This window comes from Ochotona curzoniae, unplaced genomic scaffold (genome assembly GCF_017591425.1).
Source record: "Ochotona curzoniae isolate NIBS_2020 unplaced genomic scaffold, NIBS_Ocur_1.0 contig_1014, whole genome shotgun sequence".
In the NCBI taxonomy this organism is placed as follows: Eukaryota; Metazoa; Chordata; class Mammalia; order Lagomorpha; family Ochotonidae; genus Ochotona; species Ochotona curzoniae.
This window is the reverse complement of record NW_024464920.1, coordinates 32,089,689-32,104,412: the sequence shown is the minus strand read 5'-3', so window position 1 is coordinate 32,104,412 and position 14,724 is coordinate 32,089,689. Positions and strand designations below refer to the sequence as shown.

Here is a 14,724-nt window from a genome sequence, read left to right as displayed (position 1 = left end):
GGGTGTACCTGTGGCGTCAGAAGGGCCTGTGAGACAACAGCTGCCCTGGGGACAGAGCCCCGTCTGTGGAACAGACACTGCCCCAGGCAGAGCAGGTCAGGATGGAGTCGGAGGGGTTGGGGAAACAGCTGGTGTCTGCTGCAGAGCCCACTGCTCACTGCCAGGAGTCCCATACATTTTGGGATCCCAAAACTGATTTGTGTTGAGAAGGAAAGTAGGAGAAACCAAGTCAAAGCCTGCATTGGTTTTCCCTCAGTCAGATGCTGTAAAATGATCCGAAGGAGTTGTTTTGTCTTGGAAGAAGGGAGGGAATTCTGTACTGTACTGGCCACCAGCAGCAAAGTGCCTGCCATATGCCAGGAAGTAGAGTCTGGATTAACCCGTTCCTTCCCAGAAGAGGCACACGCTGCTCAGGTCCCATTTTACAGATGAAGGAATGGACATGTTGATGATCGGCCGGCCATGTGTCTGAGCGGCAGTGCAGGGAACTGCCCTGTGTGGCTGGCCATCAGCTTTGCCCAGGTTCCTATTGAACTGCCTGTGACCAGAGCCGGTGGGGGTAGGGGCTCTCCTGGTACAGTGGGACCTTGCTAGGCCAGAGTGGCTGCTCCCAGGCCGTGGTGGGGGTGTCCCATCTGCATGATTGCTGAGTTCCAGGTGATGAGATACAACCTGTCTGTTCATTGGGAAGGTTCTGCTGCTCAGGAGAAACTGACAAGAAAGCAGCCAGCTGGTCCCCAGGTCATCACCGCAGCAGGGGACATGGTTCCTGGAACCAGCAGAAGTCACAGGGAGCACCTGATATGGGTGCAAATTTGAGTGACACCTGTAGCGCTAGCCAAGGACTGTCTCCAAAGCAGTGAGGTGTTCAGCCTCCGAAGAGCACCGGGCTCCATGCAGAGGGTCGGCAGGTAGGTGTCTGAAGGCTGTGGAGTGAGCATGGGGACTGGGTGGGTTTGGTTTGGTTTGCTTTGCTTTTGGCTTTATTGATTTGGCAAACTGTTCCCCATTAATTGTAGGAAGTGGAGGGCACAGATCCCTTGGATCGGAATCATAATCTCCCACAGACCCTGATGCCTCCCGTCTCGGGCAGCAGTCCGATTCCACAGGCTGCTCTCTTCCTGTTTTTAGGTGAGTAATGGAACTTCTTTTTTTTTTCTCTTTGAGAGTTGCAGAGAGAGGAAGGGGTCTCGGCATTCTTTGGTTTACTCCTATGAGATCCTCCAGAACAGCCAGAGTTGAGGCAGACCAAAGCCTGGAGCTTCTTCCAGGTCTCCCACGTGGGTGAATGTATATACACAGCCAAACATCAGAAATGCTAAATTCAAGCTATTCAATTCGAACGTTGAAGAGAGAGTATAAGTGTGTATATGAGAGTGAGAGCTTTCATTTGCTGGTTTCACTCCCCAAATGATCACAACAGGGCTGGGCCAGGTCAAAGCCAGGAGCCTAGAACTCAGCCTGGAACTCTCATGTGGGTAGCAGGGGTCCAAGCCCTTGGGCCATCCTCTGCTGCTTTCCAGCCTCATGAGCAGGAAGCTAGCATGGAAGTGGAGCAGCCAGGATGCAAATCTGTGCACGTATGGGGTACGGGGTGTTGCAGGTGGCAGCTTAACAAACTGTACCACAAGTGCCAGCCTCAGGAGTTGTTTTCATTAGTGTGGTTTCTTAAATCTTTGGGAAGAATCTTGGATATCATGTGCCTTGTTTGTTACGTAGGCATGTGTGTGTTTGTAGGGCAGGAGCACGGTTTCTCAGCAGACTCTCCGTCGTGGGCAAGTGAGGTTCAAGGAGCCCCGTGTGTTCCTTGTATCTATAGAGCAGTCCGGGGCATCTCCGACATAGGGCTGTCCCTTGTACAGGCATGGTAAAATGTACTAAAATTCTAGACATTACGGAGCAGCAACGTTTAGCATTCTGGTAACACTTAGAGCATTACTGTTACAGCAGGCAAGAGGCTATATTCCAGCAACTGTTTGTAAAGATTGATTTATTTTCATTGGAAAGGCAGATCACATTTTACAGAGAGAAGGCGAGACAAAGATCTCCCATCTGCTGGTTCACTCCTCAAATGGCTGCAAGGACAGGAGCTTCTTTTGGCTCATGTAGGTGCAGGGTCCCAAGGCTTTGGGCCATCCTCTACTGCTTTCCCAGGCCATAAGTAGTGAACTGGATGGGAAGTGGAGTATCTGGGACATGAACCATGGGATCCTATATGGGATCCTGGTGCGTGCAAGGTGAGGATTTAGCCACTGGGTCATCATGCTGGGCCCTGTTTCCATTTCAAGGTGACAGATCTTTAGATTGTGATCTCAAAGTAATCTCTCGCCACCTTGCTCTTCTGCTGCCTTCCTTTTCATTTTGTTTAACAGCATAGGATCAATTGAAACCACATTTGAGAAGTGACTATCTTGTTCAATATCCTTGTGTTCTATACTCTTTTATTCTTACAGCCTTCTTTGTTGTGAAAAAAAATGTGGGAAAAAAACTTCCATTACATTTGTTCTTCGCTCTGCATGAAGAGAAATATGGATACCAAGTCTTAATTTTATCCACTCAGTAATATTTATAAGCCATGTCACAGTGTTGGGGACTGTCATATGGGTGATGGTGACAGAGCACATCAGGGGACCCAGCGTGTGGGTGCCGTGGACGCTGTTCAGTGCCATGGAGACTGAATGGAGGGCGTGATGAGAACGTGGAATCTGGAGGTCAGAGGCGGCTCCTGGGGTGAGTTCCTAGCTTGCAGCAGTGTTCCCTGCAGAGGGGGCCGGTCAGGTTTTGGAGGGGTGTTTTCTGTTGGCTCAGGGTCACACTAGCTGTTGTTTTTTCTCTATAATGAAAATGTTAAGGCTAAGTAATTCTCCCCAGGTTGAGTTCACCTTTGGCCAGTGTCAAGTTAACATTTACTGTGGCCATTGCTCTGGGTCTGAGTCGCATTTCCCCCTGGGAGATGGGGAGGGCGTCCCGTGTTTGCTCATTGCTGCAGGCTGTGTGGGGACCTGACCGGGTGGCGAGTGTGAACGTGTTGTGTGCACCATAACCCTGTGTGGAGTGAGGTAGTATTCTTTTTTTTGTTGTTGTTAGACTTTTATTTTATATTTATTGAAAAGGCAGATATACAGAGAGGAGAGACAGAGGAAGATCTTCCGTCCGATGATTCACTCCCCAAGTGAGCGCAACAGCCGATGCTATGCCGATCTGAAGCCAGGAGCCTCTTCAGGGTCTCCCACGTGGGTGCAGGGTCCCAAAGCTTTGGGCCGTCCTCGACTGCTTTCCCAGGCCACAGGCAGGGAGCTGGATGGGAAGCGGGGCTGCCGGGATAGAACCGGCGCCCATATGGGATCCCAGGCGTGCAAGGCGAGGAGCTTAACCACTTGCGCCACCGCGCCGGGCCCGGTAGTATTATTTTCTAACTTTCTGTTTCTACAGCAGCATGGCCAGTTTTCTCACTACGTATCATGTCAATACTAATATGTAGAAGCATCCTGTGTTTTAACTTCCAGGATAGGCAGTTTTTCCCAAGTAGAAAAGCTTTTTGCTTTAAATACAGTGTGTGTGTGTGTGTGTGTGTGTGCGCGTGCGTGTGTGTGTTCTTGTATTTTATATATATATATATATATACAAACACACACATACATATGTTTATATATCATACTTAGGGAAGGAAATGGGAGTTAACAACAAAGTGCTCAAGCTGCTAGGGCTGTTGGTGGGCCAAGCAGTCAGAGCTTTTCTTGTGCTCCCTGGAAGTATAACGTGTGGTCTCTCTTCCCTGTCAAGTTAGAGCCTAAAGGCTCGGCGGGACAGCTGGGAGCAGGAATGGCAAGTTCAGGTGGAGAGTGATGGCATGGGTTGTGAAGGAGGTGGCTGTGGCTGCCGCATGGGGCCCAGCCTTTGTTTCCTGCCGGAAGCACCCCTCTTTGCTATTCCTTTGCATCTCTCTGAGGTCCAGGGTGCAGAGTGTGTGATGTTCAGCATTTCATTGTCTGGAAACAGCTGCTTGGGAAGCTTTGAGACGGCAACGGACTCCATTCCAGACGCACCCCGAGCTTCAGCTTCCTGCCTGTCCTCTTGCAGTGTGTGTGTCCTTCTCTGGCTGGACTTAAAAAAAAATAATTGAAAGGAAGAATGACATCAAGAGAGAGGAGACAGATATTCTATCACTGGCTTATTCTCCATATAGACAAAATGGCTAGGGTTGGTCAAGCCCAAACCAAGAACCTGAAACTCCATCTGGTCCTCCCACGTGAGTGCAGAGGCCCACACACTTTGTTGAACTGCTGCTGCTGTCCCAGAAGCATTAATGGGACACTGGATTGGAAGCACAGCAGTAAGGACTTCAGCAGGTGCTTCCAAGTGCTTCCATGGGGGATGTTGGCACTTCTGGCTGAACTTTCAAACTGGGCTTTCTGTGGCATGACGGGAAGGGGCGGAGGGGTACCAGGATGCTTGTGGGGACAGAGTTTTGGTTCTTCTCTGCTGTGCAGAGGACCAGCCATGGCACTGAGGGCCTTTTAGGGGGGGCATACAGGAGTATCGCCCAAGGCTGACCACATGACAGAGAAGTTAATGGTCTTTACTGTAAACTGCAAGAAAAAATCACTTCTTGGCTTTTTGGCTAAGATCAAGCATAGACTGCGAGAAATAATCCCAAGTTTATTGGTCTTAGGCTTCAGAGTTGATGCTTACTGAGCCCGGGAGATGCTGGGAGGCCAGAGGGCTGGAGAGAAAAGTGCACAGAGCTATTCCAGAAATAGAATCAACTGTGCCTCTCCGCCCCTCTCCCAGTGCCGGGCGGAGGCGAGGGAGTCGACTGATCTCCATTTGGACGACAGGTGCCTCAGAAGCCCAGCCAGCGGCAGGACAGCTGCAGCTGCTGCTCTCTGCATCCCCTTTTGGGAGTCCAGAACCCACAGGACAGGAGGCGTGGGTTTGTGATGGAAGCCTGCTGGCCGAGGGAGAGCCTGTTGAAATGTTTTCCGACATGTGTGGAGGTTGTTTTAGCAGCCATCCCAACGGGGAAGCTTCTACTTGGTTTTTGTAGTGAAGGCTCAGAACCAGTGTCTGTTTATACACGGGTACTTCAGAACATGGATGGAGAGGTCTGCACTGTGACATAGCAGGTTAAGCTGCCTTGGACCGCAGCATCTTTACAAGCATTGGCTTGATTCCCAGCTATGACACTTCTGATCCCTGCTATTTTGTGCCTGCAAAGGTAGAAAATGGCCTGAGCACTTGAGCTCCTGTGGGAGACCTGTATATATCCAGCAAGGGGAACAGTCTCAGCCAGATGATGCCTTGCTCTTAAGAGCTGACAGTCGGGAGGGGCTGTCCGTTACAGGCCACCCCTCCCTGCAGGTTGTTGCTGGGTCGGCCCAGAATAGGAGGCTGGTCATGACCGTTCTTTATACAGGCCGTTTTTCAAGAGTTGTGTTTGCAGTGAGCAGCTTTGTTCTAGGATAAAACAATGCCTCATTCCTCAAAGAGCAAGCTTAGTGCTTGCTATCAAACAGCAGGTTGCTTAGGCTCAGTGCTTCTTTCCTTAGCAAAATTCACGGTGTGTGCAGGCATTGGTCTGTGTGTTTGCAGCACACCTGTGGGACTCAGGAGTGAACAGAGAGCTTGTTACAGCTACAGCCTAACCCAGGAACCTTCTGGTCAGTTTGTAAGAGTGAAATCCCATTCCAGAAACTCATAATTAACTGATGTGATATGCTTAAGCCTCCTGTTTTGATGTTAGTACCCTGGCAACCTCATGGTGTCTTCTGGTTTTCTTCTGTGCCGACATTCAGACCTAGCATTTGCCTATCTTAGTCATTTTGTGACAAAGTATAGCTCCCTTGCGTCTGTAAAGTTGTATTGAAACACAGCCACATTTACTCCTTTCTGTATCTTCTGCGACTCCTTTTGTGCATTAACACCAGAGAACACAGCATGCAACCCTAAATTTTAACAGCTATCCCTTTAAGGAATCTGTTGACCCCTTAATGTGATTACAGAACTAGGTTTCTGTGAGGGCAAAGTGAGCTCACTTTGCTCTTTGAGGAAAACTCTTGGCTGACTTTCAAGCTGCAAATGCATACCGGTTTATCAGGAAGGATTTTCGACACGGTGTCTCTATCAAGGATTACTAATCAGCAGGGACTATGCATATATAGGAGCTTTCCAGATGGAGTTGGCTCATGCCCATTGGGAGGTGTTTTACTTCAAGGGAAGACATGCATCAGGTGAGAATGACTAGTTGTGAACTGAAACAAAGGACACATTCAGAAATTAAAGGATACTAGAACAGAAATTATTTTTAATCCATTGAAAAGTGCAGCAGTGAACAGGGTCCTTGGAAGGGCACTTTCTAAGTGAGATGGAGCCGAGGGCAGAGTAACCTCCAGGAACAGAGTGACACAAACTGATAGGTCAGCCTGAATTTCTTAGTAACGATTGTGGAACAGCTTAGCTTCTTAAAGCATTAATTTGGGCATTAAAAAAAATGCAAGAACATGTCTCATGGAAGTCATAGCTGCTATGACTAGCATTAGTATTTTGTACAAAAACCTTAAAGTTGTCCATTAAAATGTGTTGACAGCAGCACCGTTTGTAAAATTCAAAGATGCTCTTAAAGATTGTTCCCGTTTTTGAGTTTGTGTAGGAAAGCTTCATAGGAAATCCTATAAGGCAAAAATCTCAGTTCATTGCTAAGGTCGCTGTTCGTTCCTAACGGTTTTCTTGTGAGTTCTCTTTAGTAAGGGCACTGATAGGCATGGACTGGACTTTCTTAAAAGGGAAAATAATGAAAATCCCAACCAGTATGAAAGAAAACAAGACAGCCTCTTGCATTTGTGTTCCTGTACATAAGCATCCTGAAAACAATGCATTTTGTAGTTTACAAACAAATTTCTTTATTCAAAGATTAGGTAGGAAATGTACCAAAAATGAAGTGGTCTGGAAGCGGCTTTGCCATAGCCCTGCCACCCCCACGTCTGCTGAATGCAGAGCAACCTGGCCAAGCTCCCGCCAGCAGCTACTTTGGCTGACTTCACCTGCGTTCCAGAACTGGCACCATGAAACTGAGTAATATGACATCACAGCCCAGTACCTGGTAAGAGTTGCTTGCTTTTTATTTGGGAATAACTGGTCAACTTTCATTGTTGTGGAAGTTGACTGATGAAGTTATCAAAATGGAAAATAAATGTGATACCCAACATTGCAGTTACATAATTTTTAGAATTTCTCTTAACACCCACATAGCAGAGGTGTTCATTTCACTGGCCTTTCATCTCTGGATAACACCTCAATTGCTGGGATCATATGAGGTAATGGAATGAATTCAATGACTAGTAACCTAACATGGCTGTCTAAAATTCTGATAAAGTTACTATGGCCTTGTCTTACAAAGTGCTTAAAGCTTGACAAAATCAGAGATAAAGCTACAGTTACTTCCTGCCTGGGTTGAACAGGTTGCGATCTACATCTCTGTTTACCTCTGCTATCCCACCACCAATCACCCCTCTTGTGAAGCAAACAGAAATAAAAGTGGTCTTCAAGCCAACAAAAATGTAGATGTTTTAAAGAAGTGGGGAACCTAAACAGATATTTGACAGGAGGAACAGTCACTAAGGTCCTAATCAAAACAGAAAACTCAGAAAAACAATCTCCTTGGGAGCAAACAGGCAGTGGTTAGTTGTTTGAACTTTGCATAAACTAAGACTGTCTTTCATCTCAGAACAAGTGAACAGAGTGACAGCAAAATGCAGGCAGAATGCCTGAGTGCACCAGCCGGACGCTGAGGGCCCCCCTGGCCGGGGCTTCCTTCCCACCTGTCAACCTGAGTCTAGCTATGCAATACTCTCAAACACAGCTTTCACCAACCTTTGGCAGTGTTTCTTTCAGTAAATACACCTAAGCCACTTTATTTTTCAGATCTCGGCGAGTAAAGCCCAGGGAGGAGAGGGCTTCCGTCAGTACTGCTCATGTTAACTGGCGTTCCATGTGGTCAGCAGCTGCTAAGTAGGAGACGGTCACCTCCGAGAGCTTCCTGGAATCCAGGTCTACTGTACACACTGCAGGTTCCAGCTCAGTCCAGATAGACTGCACACCTTCTCCCCGCCCCAAACAAAACCAACCCAAAACCAAGTGACTGCAACAAACAAGGCGTGGTGGACTGGAGTTGATGACAGTATCACACTGTGATGGATCTGCTGCACAATATCTCTGCTTATCAAAACTATGGGAAAGTGTCCTGATGCTTCTGCTCTCACGGTTACTGTCCAAGCCATGTAATGTTAGGGATTTTTATAGTGAGGTGCTCAATATGAAATGTTATACGGATCTTTTGGCTTTGGGTCCAGCTATGTTACAAAAACTTCCTTCCCAACCCTCCCCCACCCCCTTAAGTATTGCCATTTATCTGAATGGATTTATAAATTCAGACTCTGACCACACAGGGAACACTCAAGAACGGAGGTCCCAGTACAGAAAGGATATGGTGAGAACAAAGCCCCAGGAGGGTCCGTCAGCTAAGGGAAGAGGGTGGGCAGAGTTCACAGTTTCACAGGTTACACAAGGAAGTCAGCTGATTGGGTTGTTTTTTCCAACAGGACTTGAAACAAAGGCAGTTCAGGAACTCTTCCAGGCATGGTCTTGACTAGTTAGACATCTACTACAGCCACTCCAGAGAGAAGGGTGCAGGGTCCCACGGCAGAGGCCGGCTGCAGTCGCTACAGGAGATGTTTTGAAAACCTTCTAGTTCTGATGCTGCCGTGATGGCTGAACATGAGACGAGGGTCAAACCTGTACCTGGGAAAAGAACAAATCAGCTGTAGCACCAACTCTAGGTTAACTTCCCCAATGGGAGCCACACAATTACAGTGAACAGGATTTGTTTGGGAAACAAACCAGGCTACATTACTTCTTTATAGAGTGACTCTTGGGCAAGCCATTATACCAAGTTCAATTTTCTGATTTGAAATGTAGTGTTTGGGCTGTCTGGGCTGCATGGGAGTTCTGTGAATCCTTCTAACCATCAGTGCCAGATGTTCAGAGGCAACAAGGCAGATGCTAACCCAGCAGGTCTGTGTTCTAGCAGTGAGTGGTCAAGGATTGCTTGGTCACACATCACAGTTCAAGTGGCTCTAAGCCTTGGATCTAGCAGGAATAGTAATAAAAGTGGAATGAATTGCTATGGACATTGAACTTTATCTGGCTCGATAAAAACATTCTGAGCCATGTAGCTGCTGGAAATTACAAAAATCAGTCAAAGTCAGAGGTTAGAGCTCTAAGAGATTGAAATTTTTAAAAAATTTACTTGAGATCTCTGTCCCTGATGGTGCCTTTCATCTCCTGGTTCACTCCTTCAGTGCCTCCAGCAGCTGACTCCAGAACGGCAGCAGGAGTGGCAGGGCCCGAGTCATCACTGCTGCCTCTCAGGCTGCAGATCAGCAGGAAGCCTGAATCAGGGGTAGACCTCGGACTCAAGCCCAGGCCCGTGATGCCAACCACTGTGCCGAATGTCAGCCTCACAGTGTATATGACACATTCTTTACAGTACTGTTACACAGTGTTAGCTTACTTGTATCGGTATCTCCTTGGCGCCCTATTCTTTTTACATATATAAAACAAGTTGTGTATAAGTCAGTTTCTCTACTCATTTACCTACATTCATCTCTAGACTGAAGATTTAATGTGCAGAGGGCTAATTACGTTACCTTCCACAATTTCAGGACATCACTCTTCCCCTTCTATTACAGAGTATCAGAAATGAAATTACCCTTTCCCACTGAAAAGTTTGTTAACTTCATATCATCTTTGAGAACAGTGACAGCTTCAGGCCCCAGGAGGCTCTACTGCGCAGTACACTGACACCTAGTGGTCCTGGTGAGAGCTACCACTCAAGAGGCGAGGAGCAGGCACGCACTGGCCACCAGCACAACGCAGGGCTCCTGAGTCCAGCTTCCTGCTAATGCAAACCCTGGGAGTCTGTGGGGCTACCCGACAGTGGGGTGAACACAGTGATGCTTCAGGTGAGTGGATTCCTGCTGGCCCTGAGGGAGACCTGGCCCCTGGGAGCATCCAAGCCGGTCAGGGACTGTGGAGAGTGGCTCAGCAGATGGGAGCACTCGCTCCCTTCCTGACTGAAGAGCTATGGGATGAGGAAGAACAACCCCCAACTCCACAGGTAGTAATTCCCCACATACATTTCCACACTGGCATCTGTGCCTAGCAGCAGGCTGGTCAGTGTCTTTCATTGGCATTTCTGAGAAATGAAATGAAGGCCTATGTCCTTGTGCTCTCTAGGGAACAGGGCAGCACTGTATCAACACTTACAGAAGGCCCCAGTGCAAGCGAGTGACTTCAAGACAAAAAAATCACACCGGCGCAGGAGAGGAAGAGCCCCCGCCTCAGCAGGAGGCAGGGCTGTGGCTCTCACTGGAGCTGCTTGCCCCACGGACACGTACTTCCACCCCACGGGAGACATGATGAAAAGCAGCTCAGTTCTCAGGAAAAACAACTCCCTCTGCCTTCAACAGATGCAGCATATCCACTCAAGACAACGAACTTAGCAAGTCAAGGAAAATGAAACTTACTCAGGGTCAAAAACTCCTGGAGTACGACAGGTTGGCCCGGAGCAGGACTGTAGCATCATCAAGCGGTAGTTCATCTTTCCTAAGAGCTCTGGGTCAATGCTTTTAGCGATGTTAGTGATCTGGTCAGGGTCTGCAGTCAGATTATAAACTTCCACAAACACCTACAGGAAATGGAAGGATGGAAGAACAGGATGGAAGGTGTATGAAGGGTGGAAGATGAAACGCCCTAGGCCCAGGAGAGTGGCACATGGTCCTAAGCCCCTCAGAGCTGCCTGTGACCTTGAGACAATGCAGCATCTGTCGTGGGGATTCGGTTGCTTGCTACACCCCTTGTGCCTCTGGGCAGCCGGCAGGGGCACGGAAGGAAGGGCCCTCACATGGCATGCTCTCTGCAGTCAGGCCACTGAGAGGACAGCCTAGAGTTAAGGGCTAATTTTTTCTGTTTCTAAGAGGTGTGTGACAATGTTAGCTTTTCTTACTTTAAAGGTAGTTGTGGGCCTGGCGCTGTGGCCTAGTGGCTAAGTCCTCACCTTGAAAGCCCCGGGATCCCATATGGGCGCCGGTTCTAATCCCGACAGCTCCACTTCCCATCCAGCTCCCTGCCTGTGGCCCGGGAAAGCAGTCGAAGATGGCCCAAAGCCTTGGGACCCTGCACCCACGTGGGAGACCCGGAAGAGGCTCCTGGTTCGTGGCTTCGGATCGGAGCAGTACCGGCCTTTGTGCTTACTTGGGGAGTGAATCATCAGACGGAAGATCTTCCTCTCTGTCTCTCCTCCTCTCTGTATATCTGACTTTGTAATAAAAATAAGTAAATCTTAAAAAAAAAAGTAGTTGTGGATGTGTGACCGTGCCTGAAGAAAGATCCAGTATGTATTTAACACTAGACATGCATAACATGTCAGCATTTCCTTCTGTCATCTTTATGCTGACCAAACGGGTCAAGTGATACGCAAGGATTATGGTAGTAAATGCTGCTATTAGTGACTTCCAGTAGTTGCGTTCAGACCATCACTTACGAAGTAGTTTATCAAACAGGTGAATGTTATGGCGAAAGAGGAATAGGAAGCGAGCCTGAGGAAAGCTCTCCCCTGCCAGGCACGGTGCTTCTGAGGTGTGAACAGCACGGGGAGGAAGCTGGTTTTACGGACACAAGCATTCAGCTGCTGTGGTCTGCAGGGCTACCCGACAGGTGTGAACACAAGCTCACCCACGGTAGGAGGCCACAGGGGAGCAGGGGCCCCACGCGGAGCCTTCAGCCAGTGTCCACCGACCCATGCTGGGCCCACATCCACCCTCCCGGGGCGATGATGCTGCCTAGCCTCAGCCCCTGCCTGCTCCTGAGCAGTGCTGGGTCGAGCACTGGACTTTGCCTGTGAGTCGGCTGCTAGGGAGCTTTCTAGGAAATGCCCGCATGCCCTGTGCCTCCATGCAGGCCGACATGCTTCACCTTCACTGGATCAGACCGGGAAGGTCACGCAGCAGGCACAGGTCAGTCTGAAAAGTGTGCATTTCAAGTGTGTGACTGAGTAGTGGCTGATGCAATGAGAAATGCCTTCAAAAAGGTCAGTTAGGGAGAGGCAGGCACGGCCTCCGGAAACTGACTTAACTGAAGGGAACCAGAGGTCAAGTACAGATGAGAACATCTTAGGACTTACTTCCAGACCACCAAGTGCAACCCCAGGACACTAGTAACAAATGGACAGAGGCCCAGGCCCCTCTTACCTCCTGGTCGTCAAACTCGCAGTACTGCAGGTTCCACAGTGCCGACATGGTCCTCACACAGGCATAGGTGTTGTTGTAGGCATCTTCACACACACAGTCTGGGAAACATTGCTGGAGGGGCATTCAGAAAGAAAGATCATTCTTTCTACCCAATCAATGCCTACTGCTGACAAGGGCAACAAAGTGGAATGGACAGAAACCAGGAATCCTTTCTCAGAAGCAGGTGTGGGGGCCAGTATTGTGGCATAGGAGGTGAGGCCAGCTTGTGAAGTCCTGGCATCCATATGGGTCTTAGCTGCTCCACTCCTGGTATGGCTCCCTGCTGATGGCCTGTGAAAAGCACATGATGGCCCAAGGGTTTGGGAGACCTGGAAGAAGTTTGCTTCAACCTGGTGCAGTGCTAGCTGTTGTGGCCATTTGAACCAGCAGAGGGGAGATCTTCATCTCTCCCCCTTTCTCTGTAACTCAACTTTCAATAAACTTAAAAAAAAAAGTAAGGTTTTGCTCCTGACTCTGGCCACCCCTCTGCGATGCTCTCCTGACAAGCAGTTATAAAGCGCACTTGTCGAATGTACACAGCGGCATGGTCACTGCCCCCAGGAGTCATCTGAAAGAGCGACTGGTGTTACTGTCAACAGAAACTGCCTACATGAGCACTGTCAACTCAGCTGCAGCTATTTATGAATGCTCCTTTAAAATAATATTGATACATTTGTCTGAAAAGCAGAGACCTATGTATTGGTTCACTGCTCAGATACCCACAAAGGCTTGGGCTGCACTTGGCTTAGCCAGACCAAATGCAGGAACTCCTCACAGAGGTGGCGTGAACCCAAGAATCCGGGCCAGCATCCCTGCCTCCCGGCACATTAGCAGAGGGCTGGGTTGGAAGCATAGTAGCTGGGGCTCAAATGGGCTCTTCCATATGGGATGGTAGCGTCCAAAGAGGGGCTTTAATCCTGTATGCCACAACGATCCCACGAGTGTTTTTTATCAAATAAGATCAAACTTGTAACTTACTACTTCATGTCTTCCGTAAGAGATGTTACTTGTACTCTGAGTTTGGTTCTTTCACAGTATTTGGATGTTATGAAAACAACTCTAAGTGGAAGTCTATTTCCCACTCTCCAAGTGAGGCCAACATGGGTGGCTGTTACTACCGTCACGACCTGCCTGGGTGCCAGCACTGCAAGGCACTCTTGATGGCATGGCTAAAGGTAGAATCTCATCCCTGCACCAGACGCCACTCATAAGAATGGCACAGCTACGGAGGGTGGGAAATGGAGGGGAACAGGGTTTGACAAGTGCAGGCACACCGGCTGATACAGGCACTAGTTCTGTAAGCTGAAAGGATCTCAAGTATACATTCTGATGACAGGTTCCCAGCAGCACTTTTAGGATCAATGCTGTGTTCAATGAAAAAGTGATAGAAACCTTTTCAAACTATTACTCACAGAAACTCCAGGACTTAGGGAGGGACACGTTGGGTCGGTGACGTTACGGCCTTCTCCTTGGTACTCCACCAGGACATCTGATCTCCAGGTCAAGTTACTGGCCCCTGTCTAGAAAGAAAAGCCGAAGCAGCTTCTGTGAGGCAGACAAACTTACTCTTGTACCTAAGGGGACTTGTCATCAAAACCAATTGGACTGTTCATTTGGTAACTCAGGAAGGGACTGGAGTGGGTGCTTATGAAAGCTGCTGAGTAGCATGCCTGGTATTTACAGAGTCTTTACAAGTGACGACAAAGCTCTTTGAACATTTAATAGTTTCTTTTCAAGACTGTCCCCGAGAAAGCAGGTCAGGGATTGGAAACTGATGAAGTAGCCAGCTAAACAAAGCTCAGCGTCACAGCATAAATTACTCAAAGTCTGGGTTGAACAGTACTATTTATATGTTCTGCGTAAGAACTGTTCTAAGCTCATTCTTAGGGCAACCCAACAGGACAAGAAACAGAAAGGGCTGGCATGTAAAAGGGCTGTAACGGAGCTAAGGATCTGGTGATGATCGGAAAGAAGGTGCAGTATATGAACTTGTTTACTGTGCTGCATACCGCTGAAGGACAACCAGCAGCACTGAAAACCAGAAAGTTAATACAGGTGCAGTAACGGCAACAGGAGGAAGAATTTGGGAGTAAGAACAGATTTTTGATCAAAAGCACATGAATATAAGATGAAAGAAGAAACATGGCAATGTGATGGTCTGAAACCCAGCAGGGAAGCAGTGCAAAGTCAGACTGGAGAGTCAGCGGGCAATCTCAACAGGAAAAGGCCCTACACATTAGTCTGTATGTCTGTCCAACATACAGCGGCAGGTGATGGAGAACATTGCGCTCTGAACAGGGAAGTTCCACAACCAGGGCTGCGTAGCAGCTAGGATGCCTGTGTTCTCTATTGGGGTATCTGGGTTCAACTTCCAGCTTGT

The 14,724-nt window shown here is 48.4% G+C and overlaps 1 protein-coding gene across 2 annotated transcripts in view; it reads right to left on the bottom strand.

The window, feature by feature from the left end:
- Positions 1 to 7,100: 7,100 nt before the first annotated feature.
- The window catches only part of GNS (glucosamine (N-acetyl)-6-sulfatase), a 34,338-nt gene continuing 26,714 nt past the window's right edge, over positions 7,101 to 14,724 (bottom strand). For both annotated transcript variants that reach the window (XM_040982424.1, XM_040982432.1), the window contains 4 exons: positions 13,757 to 13,864; positions 12,306 to 12,416; positions 10,584 to 10,744; positions 7,101 to 8,796 (listed from right to left, as the gene is read on the bottom strand). In XM_040982424.1, coding sequence (XP_040838358.1) covers positions 8,718 to 8,796; positions 10,584 to 10,744; positions 12,306 to 12,416; positions 13,757 to 13,864 — 459 coding nt within the window. In that variant the 3' untranslated portion in view covers positions 7,101 to 8,717. The remainder of the gene's footprint in view (positions 8,797 to 10,583; positions 10,745 to 12,305; positions 12,417 to 13,756; positions 13,865 to 14,724) is intronic.